Genomic DNA, 22349 nt, shown 5'->3' with positions numbered 1-22349 from the left:
AAAATAAACTCTTGTTGGGGCTGACTTCTCTGAAAATTGGTGCACTCAATAAGTAATTCAAGCACAATAATTCTTGGAAAATAGTGTAGAATTATCTAAAAATGCTAATACTAAATTCCTAAAGCTCTAAGCTTAACTGGTAGGCGAGTACTGGTAATAGAAACTGGTAACAGTGACCAACAGTTTTTCAAATTATGCTTTGGCAATATTTGTTAAAGATGCCAGTATGACTTATTCAACAAACTATATTTCTGGTTTAATGTTTTACAACAATGAAATTCATATTTTGTAGTGATAAAGTATCTTTGTTTTTCAATAAGCAGATCAAAATTAAGTATGTAAATTTTCTTTATAGTTTCTAAATGGTTGTCCTTCCAGAAACCAAATCTGATTTTTATATTTGTAACTTAATAGAAAGAATTCTTGAGAACTGATTACAATTTCAAAATCAACATTTTTAACTCAAAGTTCAACAAGTTCTAAAATCTGGCTCTAAGTATATTTGATTCTTTGAACTCTCCAGCCTTTAAACCCAAGTTTCAGTGCTTCATGACATGGATCTGTTTTTTGAAACCAAGCAATAAATGATAAAATATTTCTGCAATTAAAAGAAGCAGTCAACACTATGGAAGCATACTAATAGCTTCCTGCTGAGGTGTTATCTTCCCCAACAGCTTTGCTTGGCTAGTACTCAAATAGCTTGTCACTTGCCAGTCATGCATAAAATATCATGCTGTTTATTATACTCTACAGCATTTTCCCTTGTGGTTTGTCTTAATGCCAAGATCTTGCAAAGACTGTTACTTTGTTTGAGTGTGACTAATGGTAGAGCCTAGCAATATTTGTAGTGCAACTAAAATGGATTTTAAAATAAAATGAAATCCTACAATAAGCATCAATTACACTGATATTTAAAAAATTGAATTCCACATATACAGCTGACCTTAACAATAAATTTTATTTTATTTATTTTATTTTGTCACAACAATATATGTAGGTATCATACAAAAAGTTTATATAGTAAATAAACATATATATGAGTAAATATAAGGAGGTATAAGCATATGTATAGGAAGAAGAAAAGAAAAACAATAGGACAGGAACGGTAGGCACGTTTGTGCGCTTATGCATGCCCCTTATGGTCCTCTTAGGAATGGGGTGAGGTCAATAGTAGAAAGTTTTTGGATATAACTTTTAGAATTATGGGAAGAGACCACAGAGTCAGGTAAAGTATTCCAAGCACTGATGATTCTGTTACAGAAGTCATATTTTCTGCAATCTAAATTAAAGCGGTTGACATTAAGTTTAAATCTATTAGTTGCTCTAGTATTATTGCAATTAAAGCTGAAGTAGTCTTTAACAGGAAGGACATTACAATAAATGATTCTGTGAGTTAAGCTTAGGTCTTGTCGAAGGCGACGGAGTTCCAAGTTTTCTAAGCCTAGGATTTCAAGTCTGGTGGGATAGTGTCGTGTCCCACTCCTCCGCTGACGGCCGGGTCAGGGAAATCCGAATCAGGCTTGCCTCTGCAGCTCTGCCCAAAGTCCTAGCAAAGTCCTCAGAGCAGGCAGGAGACCAGAAAGTGACTTCAGCAAGATAAGTTCGACTTTGCCTGACTCAGAGACTGCCAGAAAGCAGATCCTTTATATAGGCCATGGGGTGTGGCTCCATGACTCAGCACTCATTAAGGCCTGCCCCTCCCTTCCTTCTGTTGCCTCCACCTATCCAGTCTTCTGATGCGAGGGTCACTCCAATCAGCAGCTGTTGGAAATAAACCCTCCTCAGGCTCACATGCTGTGGAGGAGGGGGAGGGGTCTAGCTGCTCCGTTTGCCTGGGCATGGAGCCAGGGCTGGGGCTGGGAGGTGCTCCTTCCTCTGCAGCTTGTCTGGGCATGGAGCCAGGGCTGGGGCCGGGAGGTGCTCCTTCCTCTGCAGCTTGTCTGGGCATGGAGCCAGGACTGGGGCCGGGAGGCATACATTCCTCCGTGTTCGGGAGCAGGTAAGAAGGCCCCGGCTGCTGTGAGAGCGGGCAAGACACAACAGATAGGGTATTTTATTGTTTTCAGAGGAATGGAGAACTCTTCTTGTAAAATATTTCTGGATATGTTCAATTGTATTGATGTCAGAGATGTGGTGAGGGTTCCAAACTGGCGAGCTGTATTCTAGAATTGGTCTAGCAAATGTTTTATATGCTCTGGTTAGTAGTATGGTGTTTTTGGAAAAGAAGCTACGCAAAATTAGGTTTACAACTCTTAGAGCTTTTTTTGCTATGTAGTTGCAATGGGCTTTGGCACTTAGATCATTTGACATGAAAACTCCAAGGTCTTTAACGGGATGGGGGTCGTCTGTAAGGTAATGTCCATCTAGTATGTATTTAGTTTTTGGGTTCTTTTTTCCTATATGTAAGACTGAGCATTTGCTGGTTGAAATTTGGAGCTGCCAATTTTTAGACCAAGCGGATAGATGATCAAGGTCGTTTTGGGAATAGTAACATAACTAAGCCAATGTTATAGCTGAAAGACTGTAAAATTCTTGACACAAATCCATTCTATACCAGTTCTATCATTTCTGGGCTGCAAACATTTACCTGACAACAAATTCAAAAAACTAAAACTCTCTTCTGTTATCTACAACTCATTCAGATTTTTGTAAGCAGACAAAGTAGCCATATCTAATCTGAGCTCCAAACTCATGAAGAGGCCCAAATTAAGCTCCTTTGTAAAATAACCTGTTAATTTATTATTAATTTTAATTTAACTAATACATTCATTATGGCATGTGTTACATTTCTATTATTTTTCTGTTAACCTGTCCAGTTTAGAGTGACCACATTTAGGCTATAGAAATCTGGATCAACAAACAAATGGAACAAAGAAAGTTTTCTGTATGTCTGCCATCCATTATTTGTCTAAATTTGGTTTATGACATGGTAGCCCTTGACAACAACAACCAGAACTTTGTGGCCTTTGGGTATGTGTGGTTAAGTCCTAAAGATTTATCTCTTTCTGCAACACTGAACTTCTCCCAAATGCCTCTTGACCCTCCTTTTTTCTCAGTAATCTTGGTTGTTAAATAGTCTTGAGATAATGCAAGATTTCAATTTATGTAAGATTATTCCAGAACTGCTCTATAAGTATTACTGATCCATTTCTTTCAGATTAGTGGATTTAGTTACACTCTCCCATGGCAATTCCCATATCCAAATAATAAAATTGCTTTGAATGTAATAAAGAAAATCCAAGTTTTCTCATCTGATTTGGAAGATGAGCATAGTTTCAAATACAAATCCTTCCTAGGTAGCTATTTACTATTCATAAATCATTTTTTTTCCTGAAGCTGCCCTCTGTCCCAATAAGTAAGGGCTCCAATGGTTTGAACGAAAACTGTTTGATTTTTTTGTCTTCAGATGGGACATGACTGATTACTGAACAAGATCATACGATTGTTTGTCAGAAAATTTAGGCAAGTGATTTATTCTGATTTTGAGATAATCTCTTATACACCTTTTTAAAAAAAAATATGCATAGGAAGGGAGGGGGATTAAATAAATGGTACTAACCATTTCTAAATTACTAGATTTTAACAACTACATAATCTGCCCTTTTAGGTAGGCCACATAAAGAAATAAGTTGCTCCAAGACTTGACTACTGGAATTCTGCTACTGAATGTCTCACAGAATTTCCTTCTTATACTAAAAAGAGTCAAGGCATAATTATCTTGAGTTTCTTTCTCATTCCTCTCTTCCTTCCCAGGCCTATGTGGAGGTTTAGCTAGCCATTCTTGTGTTTCTTCTATAGTGTTCCATATGATTCTAGGTAGATAAGTCTGCCTTTGTTGTAGTATACTTTCTTAAACATATAAAAAAATGAAAAAGCTTATTTAGTTCAACATTGTTTCCATTAAGACCTGCAATGGCTTAATACAGACAAAGGAGAAAAACATATTACTTTTAAAAGATTATACAATTAAGTTGAATTAAAGCAACCTAGCTAGAAATTTTGGGAAAACTGACATTATCAATTAGGGGAAAGCAGAATCAAAACAATATTGTACATATTCTGGTCAATATACTCACTGATAATATTTAATCATGTCACCTTTACAAACAATAGCTGAATTGTTTTGGCAAATGTGAGTTACCGTATATACTCGAGTATAAGCCGAGTTTTTCAGCACGTTTTTTGTGCTGAAAAACGTCCCCTCGGCTTATACTCGAGTATATACGGCTTATACTCGAGTTTTGTTTTTTTTTTCTTTTTTTCACATTATACCGGATGGTGCAAACTTGGCGGGCTTTTGCATTAGCGCGGGGAAGCCCTGCCGGTGCAGTGAGAGGGCGGGGCGGGGGAGCCGCCAGCCTTCTCGGCTGAGGGAGGGAGGCTTTCCCTGACCGGTAGCTGCCTCATTTCCCTCCCTCGGCTTATACTCGAGTCCCCAGTTTACCCCAGTTTTTTGGGGTAAAATTGGGGACCTCGGCTTATACTCGGATCGGCTTATATTCGAGTATATACGGTAATTTCTTTGGGGGGGGGGAAGGAAAAGCCACTCCTGTCTTCCAAAAGATTTAAATTGACCTTTTTACATAATATGAATGAAGTGACTCAGTACAGAATACCTTGGATATTCCAGTTTATTTATTTATTTATTTTTGGCAGAACTGAAATATTTTCCAAAGTTTAAAACTTTCTATTGTGTTTGTAAAAGTTGAACGAAGTGACAGCATTCAAGAGACAATGTTACTCTTGTTTCCGGATTGCTAAAGTTGATGCTGTCATCCAAGGCTGTCCCTTTTTCAATGTTTGCATGATTTCTATATTCAGATTGATAACTGTATTATGAATGGGAAAAGAACAGTATATTCAGAGTTTGCCTGGTTCATAACCTGAACATAATATATTTCATGTAATCTTGCCTCACTCATGAGTTCAGTTAGGCAGGAAGACTTTCTCTTATCTTCAGTTTTCAATTCATTTAATCATAGTGATTTTTGTACAGTATTTTTGTAACCATGACCCCCAACATTTTCCATATTAATTATTGTTCCAAGCAACCAGGAACAAAAGGATCATAAGAGTAATGCATGTTCTCTTAACACCATACAAGAGAATTAAAGTACATACTGTGCCTTATGTATGTTTCCCAGGAATGGGAATTTTGAATATATGCAATACGGGCGTATACACATCGCTCAGTTAGGCAATCCATGACCTAAAACTGTCCAGATCCAATAGGAAATACATGCAATCCTTAAAACATCCCCATTTTCAGATGAACGATGAAGTTAAAAACATCACCAGTTTATCTCTTGGTGTCTCTTTTGCTTTACACTTAGCCTTTAGAAAAATGTTTTTGATTATCATATTAATCAAATTTAATTTTAATTTTGCCTTTATAAAACTATTTCTGAATTATTGTTCAATTCTGAAAAGAATCTCAGAGTAACTTGCAATTTAAAATTGCAAGTTACTCTGCAATTTTAAAATTGCAGAATTTTAAATCTTTTCTTTTATGTACACCAAGACAAATTCCTTGTGTGTCCAATCACACTTGGCCAATAAAATTCTGTTCTATTCTATTCTATTCTATTCAAAATTCAATTTTTTAAACAACGAAAGGAAGCAAGCAGATCATAGTTCTGGAATTATTTCCAATTCCTTTGTCAGCAGAAGCCATTTGTTTGTGTATATTAGAAAACATATAATAGCTTCATAACTTCCATTATGGATTATATGACTGGCAGCGAGTTAAAATGGAGCAATTGCCAACAATCTGAGCTGCTGCCAGCTGCCATCTCTCCCTGATGCACTGAACAATTTTTTTTCCCCTTTGGCAGTCCACAAACAGATTTGGCCCATTTTCTAACTTGATCTTATCTCTGTTGATTTCAACTCCACCTCCCTCCCCTACACCAAATTTGGTCCCATTTCTGTTTGGTTGTCAGAATTAATCCCATGGATGGACAGATAGAAATAATTTATTCCCAAAGTTTCATTGGCTGGAAAACATTGGCTGGTTCTCTAAGTGCATAGTTACATATTTCTACTCTCTCCTTCTCCTTCTCCCCCATCTCTGTATTTGTGCATATCCTCTGCAAAGTCTAATCACTGCAACTGCATATCTGTGTATCTGCTCTGTCTTGTGGTTTTACTTGCCTGTAGCTTTCTGCATATGTGCACTGAGAAGAATGGAGCAGACTGTATACTGTATTCTCCCCTCTGAGTCACATGACTTTCAAGCTCATTTACCAGCAATGGCTATAGAAGAAAGACATATTTTCTTCTGTAGAGAGTTTAAGGAAATTAGATAAAACCTGACTAGTCCCTCAAGTGCCTCACTGCTGCCACTAGAGATTGGGAAAGGTTGGTGGGGCAAAGCAAGTTTGGAGTTTAATCACCAGTATTCTATGGGCCACCCAACTAGGAGACAGCAGGACTTATGAGTTTGCAGCAATCTGTCCAGTTGCTTCTCTCTAAAAGATGCAGCAGGAGAAGAAAATTTTCCCTTTATAGACCCAAGCCAGGTCAAGATCTAGCTCACTTTAATCTTTTATCCTTTTTGCCAGCTATTTCCCTACCCTCCTGCACTAAATCCAGTCCCACTATGTTCAGTTTAGAGAGAATTATTCTGATGAAGAGTGGAGAGAGGCCCTTTTACATTCTGCTGTGTTAGAGAGAATAAAAAAAGGACAGCGAAACGAATCCCATTTTCCTACAAAAAAAGAGAAGCCGGTCTTTAGTAAATCAGAACTGGTTTAGAAAAATGTAAATGATAGTCTGTTTAAATGACAGGTTTTACTTGAGTGGAGAAATGAAAACAACAGTAAATACTGTACTTCCCAAACATTGCATTGGTTCCATTAAGGAAAGGTGAATGTTGAAATTTTTTTTTTTTAATTTAACACCCACAACTTCTTTTCCCAGTCAGGAACCTTAAAAAACAGAATGATTGTCTTTCAGCAGGCTGCCTTCAATTGCTGATGTGTGGATTTCTGAAAACTGTCCTCTGGAAACTGACACATTTCCTTTATATTCTTAGTAAAAAAAATACCATCCACTCTCGAGAGCACAAGAGCTTGCAACTAAACAGTATGGTCCTAGTTATGAATATTGCTGCTAGCCAAAAGGAATTGAATTATCTCATTAGCGGAAGAGAGAAAACAAAACAAAATAGGGCTTGGCATATTTATTCCTGTCATCCCCTGATGAAAAAGTTATTCCTCCTCCAGCAACCCACTTGGCTTCTGGATTGGGGAAGGGATAAGAGAAGCCAACACAGAAGCTAAGCAAACCACCTAAGCTGGACACGACTGACCGTTCGTTCCCTCTTCTACAGTGGTTACAGCAAATGTTAACTCTTTCAATGAGTGAGTTCTAAGAAACTTTTGCTTCTGGAGAATATCAATTCCCCAGAAGGTAAAATTGTACTTTAGAAAAATCAGTTATTTGTCCATGCCATTCAGGATGTGGCAGAGATCCCAAACCCAAAAATACCTTTTGAAATGTTTTTGGGGATAAGATTGGGTTCAACACCAAGGCAATCCAAACACGTTCAGAGATATTTTGACCAAGAAAATGCTTCAAGACAGATGTAAAACAGCAGTAGTAAATGTATTGTCCCAGCAAAGCACAAAATGACAATTCCATAGAAGGCAGATCAGATTAAGGAGTACACAAAGGAGTACACTTAACCACATAAATAAAATACCTTCTCATGTCATCCATCCACATCCAAAGGAGAATCAGGCAAATCACTCACACCCCATGCAATATACATACAAGATATGTGCTGCTCTCCTTAAAGATCAAGATATTCGGTATTTCTCCATTCTCGAGAAGCAGCTTTATTAAGCATGAAGGATCACATTTATTTATTTTATTTGTTTCCCACTTTTATTATTTTTATAAATAACTCAAGGCAGCAAATATATCTACCATACCATCCTCCTCCTATTTTCTCTTCTTGTTATAACCCTTTGAGGTGGGTTGGGATGAGAGAGAGAGAGAGAGAGAGAGAGAGAATGATGGGCCCAAAGTCACCCAACAGAGGCATAGACCAAACTCACCCTTGCTTTCTTGCACGAAATTTTCTGTAAATTATCTGATTATTCTTTTAAAAGTTATTTTCTAGGGTCGATCATCGGTAACAGTTTATTAGAGTAACCAATATTATTAAAGAGTGTACTTTTAACTGCTTTTGTTTTAGAAATTTTAAATTATTGTAATCAACTTGAAAAATAGGTTTTCTTAAGTATATGTAGGGTTTTTTTTAATTTCAAGTTTTCTCCTCTTATGTTTGTTTATCTTTATTTCCACAATAGCTAGGTACACCTGCATTGGGAAAACAATAGTTTAAACTTTGTTTCAAAAAATGCTGATGTCATTATACCAGCATTGCAAAATGGTGTAAATTCTCCCAAGTAGCTTGAATGTTTTTGTTTCATCCAGCTTGGCAAAGACAGAAAGTGTTTAGGGTGTGGGAGATTTATTTTGTTAAGCTTCCACCAAGGTCAGACTTGGAATGAAAAGATTATAAATAATTTCTCCTGCCTGATTTCCACTTCTGGATTGCTGGTGCAATAAACTAATTGAAGTAATTAAGAGGCATGACATTAAAATGGCTCTAATTATCTGGGTGCCAAAACATAACGAAGTGAATAAACAAAGAATATTTTACAATTATGTCCAAAATGAAATAAATTTAAAACAACCTTTTCTCCCTTGAATATCACCAGCCCACTGTGAGGTTATTCAAAGTAACTTGGGTTTTGTACAGTAAATTCAGTGTGTTAATTGGAGCTGGTTAAGCTAGGGGAGGAATATTCAGTAATACATCTGTGGCAGTGGTGAAATGCTACTGGTTCGCACTGGTTCGGGCGAACCGGTAGTAAAAAAAAAGCTACCGGTTCCCCTGCTGTTCTACTGACCTTCCCAAGCCTCCTCTTGGCATGTATTGTGCATGCGCGCATGCAGCGTGCATTTGGTTTGCACTGCACGCTTGGTGCGCACTGCGCATGTGCACATGCAATGCATGTTTGGTGAGCACTGCACATGCATGTGCACTGCACATGCTTGGCGCACAGCGCACATGCACAGCCAGTGAACTGATGGCAAACCGGTTCAGATTTCACCACTGATCTGTGGTATCTTAGACTGAAAGATTCCCCCACTGGGCCACATTATGAAACTGGAAACAAGATTCAGTTACAAAATTCAGGTTGTATGATAAAGCTAAACTATATTTTAGCTATAGAAGAGCAAAGAAAGGAACTGGAAAAATTAACTTTTATTTTCAATATTTTGTCATTCTATCTACATTAAAACAAAATGGTTCTTAACATTATTTTCAGCTATTGAAACTTCCACAAAATTTATGGTATCCTTCTGGGCCAGCTATAGGGAATGAGAAGCATGATGTTGCTGCGGTTCTCCTCCTTTCTTCAGGGCAAGTTTTAGATGGTGTTTGGTGGAGCGGAGAGGTTGAACCCGAATTAAGGCTGATTTAGAGCTTGGCATTCTCTCCTCTCCCACATATGAACCCACTGGAAGAAGTCATTGGTTGGGATTCTGAGTATCATTAACAGGCTGATGATTTACAGTGATATCCCTCAATCATTGGATAACCAAGTAGTGCAATTAATGTTTTGTTCGAGTGTCTGGAAGCTCTTGAGGGAGACAGGAAGGAACAGGCTTAGATTTGATCTAAATCTAAGGGGCCAAGGGTGTTATGTCCTCCTGGAACAGGGGATCTTCCATTTTTTGTACTATCCCCACTTGGCAATCTCAAAGATGGCAGCTATGGCCAGGAATGCCTTTGCACAGGTGTAGCACTATGCCAGTTGTGCTTTAGAGATTTCCTCATGTTCTGGTCACTTTTTAGGTGGCCATGGCACAAGGTCAAGATATTTGAAGGGTTGCATGTCTTCTATGGTGCTATGCATCTTTTGATAGATTTGACTTTTTTCAGATCCTATTGATTAAGCAATGTTATCTATAAGAACCCTGGAATTGGACCGCCTCTGTGCTGCACCTGCTCTTCCCTGGAGATTCATAGGGATCCTACCCTGCCTTCCTTCAGGTGTTCTTTGAAATCCTGGTTTTTCCTTCAGGCCTTGGGCTAGGATAGTTCAATGGTCCCTTTAAACTGGAGGGGGATGTGGAAGGGTAGTTTTGTTTCCTAGGATGGTTGCTTTATGGATGTTGTTGTTATTAATAGAATTAATCTTTTAACTTTGTGAGGCTGCCTGGAGTTAGGCAGGCAGGCAGGCAGGCAGGCGGATGGGTGGGTGGGCAGACGGATGGAATAGAGATAGAGACAGAGATAGATAGAGATAGGCACAGACACAGACAGGGATGGGTGGAGAGAGAGAGGGGGGATGGATGGATAGATAGAAGAGAGAGACAGAGAGAGAGACAGAGATAGATAGATAGATAGATAGATAGATAGATAGATAGATAGTAGATAGATATAGAGACAGCAATAAAGATGGATGGATGGATAGAATAGACAGAGAGAGATGGAAAGAAAGAAAGAAAGAAAGAAAGAAAGAAAGAAAGAAAGAAAGAAAAAAAAAGAAAGAAAGAAAGAAAGAAAGAAAGAAGACAGAGGCTTATTTCAATAAAGTATAGCATCCCAGTTTGGGTATAACTTATGAATAATTGAAAAAGTTGTGGCCATTTCCAATTTTTTCCTCATATACCCACCACAGGGAGAGGGGGGAGAATATGAAGCACACCAAATTTAGTGCACATGCCTTTACAGAAGCACCGCATGCAATTCATTTCCTACAGTTTTATCACTAAAAAAATTAACATTCACTCACATTTCTAACTATGACAATAACATAATATTTAATTGGTCAGCCACTTATGGTAATCCCTTTATAGTATAATTCCTTTTCCTACTGTTATTTGGTGACTGTTATGTCTGAAATGCATTTAATAATATAGCATCACATCTTACAACTGTGCATTAGATTTGTAAAATAATTTTTCTTTACTATTTGGTCTATTGGCTTAATGTAATTTATGCAATTTTTAAATTAAATCATTTGAATCATTTTTTAAGTGAAACTAATAACAGCAATTACAGAAATCAAACTGTGAATCATAGCAAAATACTTCTTCTATCTTCTACACTTCTTTAATGAAATTATTACCTGACAACTCTCTAAAATCTCAGCCACAGAGACAAACTTTGAAGGACTACAATCTTAAATATTTGGAAAAACCCATTAAAACATACAAGACTACTATTTTTCAAGCTGTACAACATGACAGAAATATATATACAAAATGTTTGAATAAATCTGAATAAGAGGGAGCTGCATCTCCTTGCTAAGAGATTACAGTTGTAATAAGGGATTTAATGGATCATTTCTAGAGGTGGGGCACATACTTAACAGATGTTTGCACTGTGAATAATAACTTAGATAGCTATTCAAGACCAAAGTTGTCATCTTTATTTAACCACATGTAGACTACACAGATACTGACTCCTTAACACCACGACTACTATACAATTTCTAATGATTTTAAGATATTCGTGTTATCCAGGAGTTATTAAAAAAACCTAAGTGAAGGGGAGGAGCCCTGCCATTTATGATATTACGCCAAATACCCGACCTTCGGACATTTCGTCGCGAACTCAAGACTCATCTTTTTATCCGCGCAGGGCTGGCTTAAATTGGGATTTTAATGTTTAAATTTATTAATTTTAAACGGGGTTTTCTTAGTATGGTAAATTTTAATCATTGGGCTAATTTAAAATAAGTTTTTTAAATCGTATTTTAAACTTGTATATTGTATTGTTGGTTTTATTATGCCTGTACACCGCCCTGAGTCCTTCGGGAGAAGGGCGGTATAAAAATCAAATAAAATAAATAAATAAATAAATAAATTATGTCTGCAGGCTGTGCAAATGGTAGCATACCCAGAGGCCTCCATTGTGTAGATATTTCAATTCCATACTTGGACACAACTGGTTTAATTGACATCTCAGCCACAATTTATTAGAATGAGATGGGTCTCTACTGCCTGCATTGTGAATACCTCTTATTTTAATTACACCTGAATACTAAAAAGTAGAGAGGGCAGATGTTGGTCTTTGCTAAACAAGGAGTAGAAGGGCATTCTAAGGAAATGAAAAGGCTGGAATTGTTGCATACCAGAACTCAACATTAGCGAGAATTACATATAGCAGCAAATAAATGTATCTTTTTCACAGAGGCAAAGAAAAATAAATAGCACATTAGGGCAGTAAAAAAAAAATACTGCAGGCACTAATGACATTAGTTTTAATCCCTCAGCTTTTCTTTGTTATTGTGGCAATCATGGGAATCTTATCAAATTAATTTTATCATAAATTAGCCTAATATTACAACTATTTCATACAAAAATATATAAATCAGTCTTTTTCAAACTTGGCAACTTTAGGATGTATGGAGTTCAGCTCCTAGAATTCCCCTGAGTCCACATATATGAAACTTGCCAAATTTGAAAAAATATCCATATAAATGGATAACCTTAAAACAAAACGTTGTTAATATACGTTTTACTAATACTTTGCAGAAAGAAGCAGGAACAAGGAAGCAATGAAGGAAATCTAGCATAAATTTTACCAAAAATATGGTTTAGTGTGAAATCTTTAGGCTTGCTGCTCACTATACTCAATTTATCAAGGAAATGCATAAATAGTAAGCTCTAATTTTTCTCCAGTTCACCATGACATTATTCTCATTCCTAGCAGGTTTTGAGGCTTGTAATTTTGTTGCCTTTTGCAATGTGGATTCTTGGACTAAGTCTCAGGGAAAACTCACAGAGACATGTTAGAGCAATAGAATTTAAAACAAGCATGACTGAATTCTTCTGTAACAACACTTCATGACAGTGTAGAAACTCACCTCCCAAAGTAATATATGAATAAAATGTAGCTGAAATTTAAAAATAGATTTTTTTCTCAGTTTTATGAGGGAAATCTTTTATATATGTATGTATATATACATATACATACATACATACATACATACATACATACATACATACATACATACATATATATATATATATATAAATATATATACACACACATACATACATACATACATACATACATACATACATACATACATATTCCATTGTGTGTGTATTATATAACACACACACACACACAGATGACTATATTGGTGAAAAGAGAGCCAATAAATTGCTTGCCAATGTAAGAACAGTGCATGTACAACAGATAGAGAAAATCCAAGTATATATTCAAAATCCAAGCATATATTCAGAAGATTTTATTTTCACTAAGATTTTTTTAAAATTTGCATTTATATCCCGCCCTTCTCCGAAGACTCAGGGCGGCTTACACTATGTTAGCAATAGTCTTCATCCATTTGTATATTATATACAAAGTCAACTTATTGCCCCCAATAATCTGGGTCCTCATTTTACCTACCTTATAAAGGATGGAAGGCTGAATCAACTTTGGGCCTGGTGGGACTAGAACCTGCAGTAATTGCAAGCAGCTGTGTTAATAACAGGCTGTCTTAGCAGTCTGAGCCACAGAGGCCCCTTATTTTGTTACAAATGAGTAAGAAAATGATCCAATGCAAGTTTAATATTAAAAAGATTAAAAAGTGACTAAAAGAAAAATGGATTTGCTCACCTATTGTTATTTCTGAATCAGCCTCATTAAACACTTTCTTAATTTGCTTTAAAACCCAACATAAGTTCTTAAGTGAAGTTTCCATGGAAAAGTTTAGGATACTATGTCTGGATTGCAGAAATGCAGATGATAACTACATGATACGGGAGATCTAAAAAACCCATACATTTCTGCTTCTATATAGTTGTCATCTGGATTTTTGGTATTCAAATCTAGTAGCCTTAAATGAAATAGACTCCATAACAAATGGTCTAGAACAAAAGAAAGGCAGTGGTTTTCTAAAACAAATAAAGTATGTTGAAGTAATTTATAATTTTACTTGTTCCTCATCTGTACACTGCCATATATTTATCTACTACAATAATTTCTGCTATTAAAATCCCAGTTTAAAACAATGAGTATTTAAAGAGAAAAGCCTATCTAAATTAAAAGTTCCATAAATTAAAAGTACATACAGTAGCTTTTGCAAATAAAAATCCAAGTTAATTACTTGTTACATGTGTTCTGAAAATTTTCATTTTTATTTTTTTTCTTTATCTCTTTTTTTTTAATTTGCTGCAGTGAATTCTTCTAACAGAGTAATTTACAGAAATTTGCAGGTTGTAGTTGGGAAAATACCCTTAACTGTTTTCCCTGTGCAATGGCTTGACAACCAAACACAAGTAATATAAACAAAGCATTTATCTTCAAAGAGAAACACAGTTCTTTTCAGATCTAAAATACTGAAAGATCCAAAGTTCATATAGTTTTGTTGCATTAAGCATATTAAGACAAAGTGCAATACTCTAAATTTTTAGAGTAGAGGGAATATCTATAGTATATGGCTTTGATTGATTACATTCACCTTTTAAGCAAGCACTTTTCCTTCTCAAGTAATATAATAATGGACATGTCTAACATGGACATTTTTCAGGGCAGCTTAGTTGGATAATAGGTTCCTTTAGTATTATTTTTTGCATTTAAGATAAATTATTCTCAGATACCATGGGACCTTACTACAGTACTTGCCATTCTTCCATTTTTCATTACTTCCTTTTCATCATATGCAGGAAAAATAATCATATTTTTAGATTCATATTCATTTCATTGCCATGTATCCAAGTGAGTAGACTTATGGGTAAAATAGTGTATTGGAAATAGTCTTCTGAGCTGATAACTCATCAAGCTGTCAACAATTTCATTCATCTTTGGAACTACAAATGGTACCTTGACACCTTCTCCCCCCACCATCCATTCTAGCAGAATATCCCATGCACATTCATTCAGCACTCAACAATTTTCTCTAAACTGTTACCTGGTTCTTCTTATCACTAATTACTCCAGCAGAATTTGCAATCATCTCCAACTTTGTTATCTGTTCAAACAAAAACTGAGCTTTGTTCATTGGGACACATAGACCCGTGATGTTTATGGAACTGTATTTATGGAGCAGCTTAGTTGTGGCATTTTACAAAGTATTTTCTGAGGGAAAAAAGTCAAAGGTTTTTTTTAATTACAGATTAAAATGATCCTTCAAAATAACAATTTTTCTTTCATCTCTAATTAACATTAACTTTGTATTAAAATATCTGTAGCATGTGACCATTGTGACACGCTCAGATCTGTCATATTTTCTCTCTCTGCATCTGAATTTCAGTTGGGTTGCTGAAAGTAAAATTCAATCCCACACTGGAATGGAGTTGCCCAGCTGAGTTATCAATCAGAAAAGTGAGCAGGGGGTTGGACTAGATGACCTCCAAGGTCCCTTCCAACTCTGTTACAGTTATTATTATTACAAGTCACCTTTTTTTAGTCTCTCCAAATGAATAAGAAATTGTATATATAGGTAATCCTTGACTTGCAACCACAATTGAAACCAAAATTTATGTTGCTAAGTGAGAACTTTGTTAAGTGAGTTTTGCCCCATTATATGACTTTTCTTGTCATGTTTGCTAACTGAATCACTGCAGTTGTTAAATTAGCAACACGGTTATTAAGTGAATCTGGTTTCCCCAATGACTTTGTTTGTCAGAAGGTAGCTCATGTAAACGTGAGTCAGTTTTCAAGCATTTGAATAGAAATCACATGACCATGCGGATACTGCAATGATCATAAGTGGTCATACAAAATGGACATAAATCAATTTTTTCCAGTGCCGTTGTAACTTTGGTCACTAAATGTACTGTTGAAAATCGAGGACTACCTGTAGCAAATTATCTTTATGAGGAATGAATATGTGCCATTAAATCATTTATGTGGTCATCCCAATGACCACATAGTGCAAACCTGCACCCACACTAGGACTCCTAAGGCCTTCACTACCAGAGGCACTATGTGCTCTGCTTAATGACATTCTCAATCAAACAGCGGATCAGGCAGGAGGAGTATGCTGTAGGTCCCATCTCCTAACAAGTTCCAGCTGTCAAAAACCCTTTTCTGCTCTGGTTTCCACTCTCTGGAATATTATTCTTCCCTGAGTGGAGGTTCTTCAAGAAGGCCCTTGAAACATGCTTTTTTCATCAGCCTTGGGGATCCCAGGGTGCAAGGCGGGTCTATGAGATTAAGTGATGTTTGCTCTCCTGGTTTCTTGGCTTTTACTTGTTTGTTTTATTTATTTTGCATGATTACTTTATGTTTATTTTATTTTGGTTTCTTGTTTTTAGATTCTTGTGGAAGCATTTAATTGTTGTTGGATTGTACTCAGCCCAGAGATATGTGTTTGTGAGAAGGTTGGCTATATAAATATGGTAAGTAAATAAATAATAAAATATTGAAAAGTAGGTTACCTAAAATATTTTTATGGCACCCACACCCACTATCTTTTTTCAATTTGGCAAGGAGTCATTGATGGCTTGCAATCTATGTATGATTTTCAAACCATATTGTTAAGCAACCGCTTGATTGCTGCACTATCCAACATGTTTGATCTAAAAAAAAAAAAGCTAAAATTAATCTGCCACAATTTGTTCTCAGCAAATCACTGCCAACTCCTGGTAGTTACTGCATTGTTTTTGGTGTGGGTTATACTGTAGATCCATCTCTTGATGATTGGTTCTAAATTGCTGATCTCACTCTTGATGGGTTCTAGAATCTAGAGTCCCAAGTATCAATGTCAAACTGGCTTGTAGTTTGCTATATTTTCTTTTGACCCTTTTTAATGTCATGGTTAATAATTGTCTCCTCCAGTCGCTTGGCGGCATCCATTCTCCAGGAATCATCATATATAATAGATAAGAGTTCAACCAGACCACCAGCTACTTCCTTTAATACAGTACTCTACGATACAATTACTCGAGTCCTAAAATTAAACTCAAAGGGATTTTTAATAATGTTGCTGTCAGTCTAAAATACAAACCTGTCCTTTCATTCTGCTCTTCCTAAGTAGAACTCATAGTTTTGTTGAAGACTGAACTAAAACAGGAGTTAAACAGCTCTGCCCCCTTCTCTGTCACTTATTAGCATTTTTCCTTTTTCGTTGGGCAGCTTTTATAGTGATTGATTTGGAACCAGTTTGAAGAAGCCCTGCTTTATTTTTAACATATATATTATTTTTTTTTGCTAATTTCAGCTAATTCTGAATTTTGGCTTTCCAGTTATCAGCACTACAGTTCTGGACTACCTGTTCTTCCTTTGTGATTTGGATCTTTCATTTTTCTGTATTTGTCTCCCCACCCCCCCAAATCTTCCTTTAACTTTTTAATGTAGTCACACTGGCTTATTTTGCTGTCTTCCATTTTTTCTCTGCACTGGAATTGTTTGTGACTATAATTTATTGTCTTTCTCCTGCTTTTGAGCCCCTTTGCTTTAAGCTTCTCTTGCCAGAGGTTCTAATTGATCATTACCCAGACTTTTTTCAAATCCACTTTTCGTGATCAAATATGCACTCAGTTGATTCTGCTCAGTGTTAGTTTTTCTTAAAATCAAGAACTCAAGCATTATATGGTAACTTTCCCATAGTACCAGGTCTATACTTTACTGGATAATATGTGGCATTCTGTTGCTATTATTATAAAACCATGCACATTTTAAATTAAAATGACTAGATCATTATCCTTACTCAATTTAACTTTCATCATGAGAGAACAAACTTTCACAAAAATCATTCAGAAACAAAATGTCATGACCAGTACTTGTTTATTATGTACATTAAGCATCTTAATAATGAAGACTAATTATTTTAATGAATAATTGTGCAATGTGTTCCTGTTATCTTTCTCAGGAGAAAATGCCACTGAATTTTGACACTGCCTATTAAATACGATTTAGGATTATAAACTGCCCAACATATTTATTTGAGTTCCGCTGCTTTTGGGAAAATGTAGCTTTAGTAATCACACCTAGGATTTGCCTGTTAGAAATTAAAGCAGTTTAGGAAATGATTTCATTATATATAGGACAATAATTTCTGTGACTAATAAGTCCAGGGGAAAATTCTCTGCCTTCCCAAATGTGATGACCCAAGGTTTGTGTGTGTGTGTGTGCTTGTGTGTGTAAAATAGGCAGCATAATTCTTTGTCTTGCACTAACATTTTCTACCAATCCACTTATATTGATGGGTCCGTTTCCTGCAAACTTTTCATTTCCCTCTCCAAGAAACTTGCTTGCACCTTTCTTTTTAAAACAACAACCGCACGCTGTTAAACTCTAATCCCCCATCCTTTTGTAGTCACTCAGCAGATCGCTTTCTCTTTTTAAAGCCTTCCTTTCTAGCCTAGACTCGGGTGTGGGAAGGAAGGAAGGAAGGAAGGAAGGAAGGAAGGAAGGAAGGAAGGAAGGAAGGAACTGCCCCAAAGTTCAGCGCCTTGCAGGTCTGAGACGGCTCTTCCCAGCATCCAAATGCTGAGGGAATCTGGCTAAAATCTCACCCCAAGCATCTTTTCTCTCTCGCAGGGGCGTTTATAGCCCGGCGCCCTCTTGTTTCTCGTCCCGCTTGTTCGCCTCAAAAGCGACGAAATGCCGCAACGGCGGGAGCGCCAGATCGCCGAGCTGGCTGGGCAGCAACAAGTGCCTCCCGCAGGGTCGACAAGAGCCCCGGAGGGGCCTTTGAAGTGCATCGCCGCTTTTCTGTTTGGCGGGCTGGCTGCGGCTTTCCAGGTTGCCACGGGTTGCTGTAATGGTGCCTGGTGCTGCTGGCTTGAGGATGCTGCTCAACAAAGGCTACTATTTAAAAAACAAAACAAAACCAAAAAAACCCACTGCTCGCCGTCCCCTGATAACCTTTGAACGAAACCAGGCGGGTACAAACGTGCTTTCCTGGCATCTAGGCCCGGGAGCTTTCTTTTTTTTCTCTTCCCCCCCTCCTTCTACCAGTCTGCCCAAGACGGCGCAACGACGCGAGTGGCGAAAAGTGCCAATTCCCGCCTCGGTCGTCTGAGGCGCTTCTCCAACCTCCATCCATCCCCCCGCCGGCGCGCAGAGGGAGAGACGCGGTTTTCCCCTCACACTTACCCGGGAAATAGTCAGCGGAGTGCTAAAATCTTTCCCTCCGACCAGGCGGAACCCCCATGGCGAAGGACCGTTCAGCGCCACTGTCTGGGGCATGGCGGGGCTCTTCAAGCCAGAAAGAAAAGCCGGACGAGGGAGCGCGCCTGGCCAGCCGGCTGAATGGAAGCAACTCGCAAAGCGGCGCCTGCTCCGCCAACTTCTCGCCTCTCCGCTCTTCTCTCTTCTACTCTCCTCTCTCTGCCTCTGTTGCTTTCTAATCCACTTAAAGCGCCTGCTAATCTCCGGTCCGGCCTGACGTCTCTCGGCTTCCCCGTACAGGGGAGAGGGAGGAGGAGGAGGAGGAACAGGGGGCAGAGAAAGGGAGAGGCGGGGCCCTTCACGCTTAGGGCGGGCGGGAATCCAACTTTCTCCTTGGCCCGTCTGCACAACCAGCCGATGGGTAAGGATATTGCTTGATTAGACTTGGGGAGGGATTTTTGGTTTTTTTTAGTCACAGAAACAACCTTTTCTTTTGAGGGATCCTGCTGTTCTTTTATACCTGAGTCAATTGCTAACCAGTGCTCAGATTATCAGGAGGGGGGGGGGCAAGAGAGGGAGAGGGAGGGAGAAGAGAGGGAGGAGAGAGAGGAGGAGAGGGAAGAGAGGAGAGGGAGGGAGGGAGGGAAGAGAGGAAGAGAGAGGAGAGGGAAAGAGAGGAAGAGAGGAGAGGGAGGAAGGAGGGGAAGAGAGGAAGAGAGAGGAAGAGGGGGAAAGAGGGAGAGAGGGAGGGAAGAGAGGAAGAGGCAGGGAAAGAGGGAGAGGGGGGAAAGAGAAGGAGGGAGAGGGGAAAGAGAGGGAGAGAGATGGAGGCAGAGGGAGGGAGGGGAGAAGAGAGGGAGAGAAAGAGAGGGAGGGAGAGAGGGAGATAGAGGGTGGGGGAGAGAGAAAACTCTCAAACCTCAGGTTCATATGCTTTCCCTAACTGAAGAGCAACTTTCTAAGGAAAGCATAAAACAGCAACAACTACAAGCAAGAACACAGGTAGACCTTGTCTTTGTTTCCTCTCCAGTTCCAGCAATCTTGGCTTACATTTACATTTCTTTTCTCTGTACATGGTTATGCAAACAAGCCTCTGGTAGAGCCCCCCTCTCCCAATGTATGGATTGGTTTTATTTACACAATATTGTACAAATCGTTACAAGCAATTGAAATTCTGAGAGGTTTATGGAAGAATGAAAAATAAAATGCCTTCCCTTTGCTTTTTATACTTTATCTATCTAAAAATATTATCTATTTTTAGGAGACTTTAAAGCTGAGCTGAAATTAAGGAAAAACTGGACCCAGCTCTCACCCCAATATTCTGAGTAATGTTTTTTGGAGGGGGAAATGTGATAAAAAAAATTATAACTTCCATATGTTTTAATTTATCATTTCCTAGATCACAAAGGATTCCAAATAATGCAGACTTAGATGTTAAGGATATAGTCTGCTACACTAAAAGTTTTAATTTTTCCTCACTTGAACTTAATAATGGTATAAAAACTTGCTATAGCAACATGTTTTTCATGCTTTTATTTATTTATTTATTAAACTTATATACCGCACCATCTCCCATAGGACTCTGGGCGGTTCACAGGCATATTAAAACAATATAAAACAATATAATAAATAGACTTTTAAAACCCAGATTAAAACTAAATATTATCAAGGCCTGATCACTAAAACAATAAGAACCAATAAAACCCCCATTAAAATTTGTTTAAAACATTTTTGTTCTTAGGCTAGTCCCGCACGCTGAAATAATAGAGTCTTCAGTTCACGTCTGAAGGTCCGGAGGTCAGGGAGTTGTCGTAATCCAGGAGGAAGCTCATTCCACAGGGCTGGTGCCGCCACAGAGAAGGCCCTCCCCCTGGGGGTCGCCAACCTGCATTGCTTTGTCCCCATGATGTTGCTTTCATCTTATCTTCGGTCCTGATTATGATGAGTTTAGTCATCTTTAGATGTTCTGATGTGAAAGCTACATTTCTCCTACTCCTGCAGCCCTTCCTTACTCGATAACAGGGCTGTCAAACTCCTGGCCCGTGGGCCGGATGCATCACATGCTGGCCACGCCGACACCCAGTTTAGCAAAGCAGGAAAAAGTCCCGCTACGTCACATGACACTGTTGTGACAACATGAGTTTGACACCCCTGCTCTGTAACTATCCAAGAAAACCCAAAATACAAAAAAAAAACCTCTCACAGTTTCTCACTTGTTTCCTTGGAGGCAAATTAGGTAATTACATACTATGTTACTGGAAATGGAAGTAAAATATCTCAATAAACTTCTGAAAATAGTTTTTTTTCCTCATTTTTTTCTTGCTGATTTGTCCTTTCTACCTTGGTCAGCTATGCCCATGTATGAGTCTCTCTCCCTCTGTGTATATGTGTTTGTGTGCGACACAATTTACAGCTTTTCATCTGTAGCTATACAGCAGTGGCCCAAGTTATTTTGCTACCCATACAGGAAAGTGACCCTCATACACAATGCCCTTGAGACCAAGTCATTTTCTAAGTAGTTTTGTACTTATTAAACTGCTGCAACATTCTTCTGTCTGAGATCAGACAGTTCCTATTTTTGTAATTGATCCTCTTGTAACAATTAACTGTATTAATAATGTTTACCCTCCAGCATTTCAAAAATAAAGGGAGACATGCTTATAACAGTTCAGTTTAAATTCCAAAGGTTATTGTTGGAACTTTTTCCACAACTCCACCTCCTGCATGCATCATTACATAATTCAGAAATCTGTGCTCCACCTCCTGCATTGTTTACATTTACCTGCCCTTCTCTGTTTATTCTATTACCAGTTTGGTTAGGCTTGAAAAAGAAGGCAAGCTGAAGTCATGGTTTGCCCAAGAAACTGTGACTTGGAGCCACAGTTTCTAAATTTAGCCAAATTGTCCTGTGAATAACAATAGGGTAAAGCGGGTGGGGGGGGAGAAAGAAGAATCGTATTCCTGGCTTTTACATTTTATTTATCAAATGTAATCACTCTCAGAGTGTATAAGGATACAATACATCACTAAAGATACAATGCATCAGGAAAAGGATCCAGGTAAAACAAGGATTAAATCAATTACAAGTATCTTTTCTTTTATGTACTCTGAGAGCATATGCACCAAGACAAATTCCTTGTGTGTCCAACCACACTTGGCCAATAAAAAATTCTATTCTATTCTATTCTATTCTATTCTATTCTATTCTATTCTATTCTATTCTATTCTATTCTATTCTAAAAGGTGG

General features: G+C 37.9%; 1 protein-coding gene across 1 annotated transcript in view; it reads right to left on the bottom strand.

Moving 5' to 3' along the window:
• Window positions 1–19375, bottom strand: part of PDLIM4 (PDZ and LIM domain 4) — a 95580-nt gene extending 76205 nt beyond the window's left edge. The window contains exon 1 of the mRNA XM_058166062.1: window positions 19088–19375. Within this exon, the coding sequence (XP_058022045.1) occupies window positions 19088–19180 (93 nt within the window). The 5' untranslated portion in view covers window positions 19181–19375. The remainder of the gene's footprint in view (window positions 1–19087) is intronic.
• Between the last annotated feature and the right edge of the window lie 2974 nt (window positions 19376–22349).

This window comes from Ahaetulla prasina, chromosome 2 (assembly GCF_028640845.1).
Source record: "Ahaetulla prasina isolate Xishuangbanna chromosome 2, ASM2864084v1, whole genome shotgun sequence".
In the NCBI taxonomy this organism is placed as follows: Eukaryota; Metazoa; Chordata; class Lepidosauria; order Squamata; family Colubridae; genus Ahaetulla; species Ahaetulla prasina.
Note: the sequence above shows the minus strand (reverse complement) of the source record. Positions and strands in the feature narration are given on the sequence as shown.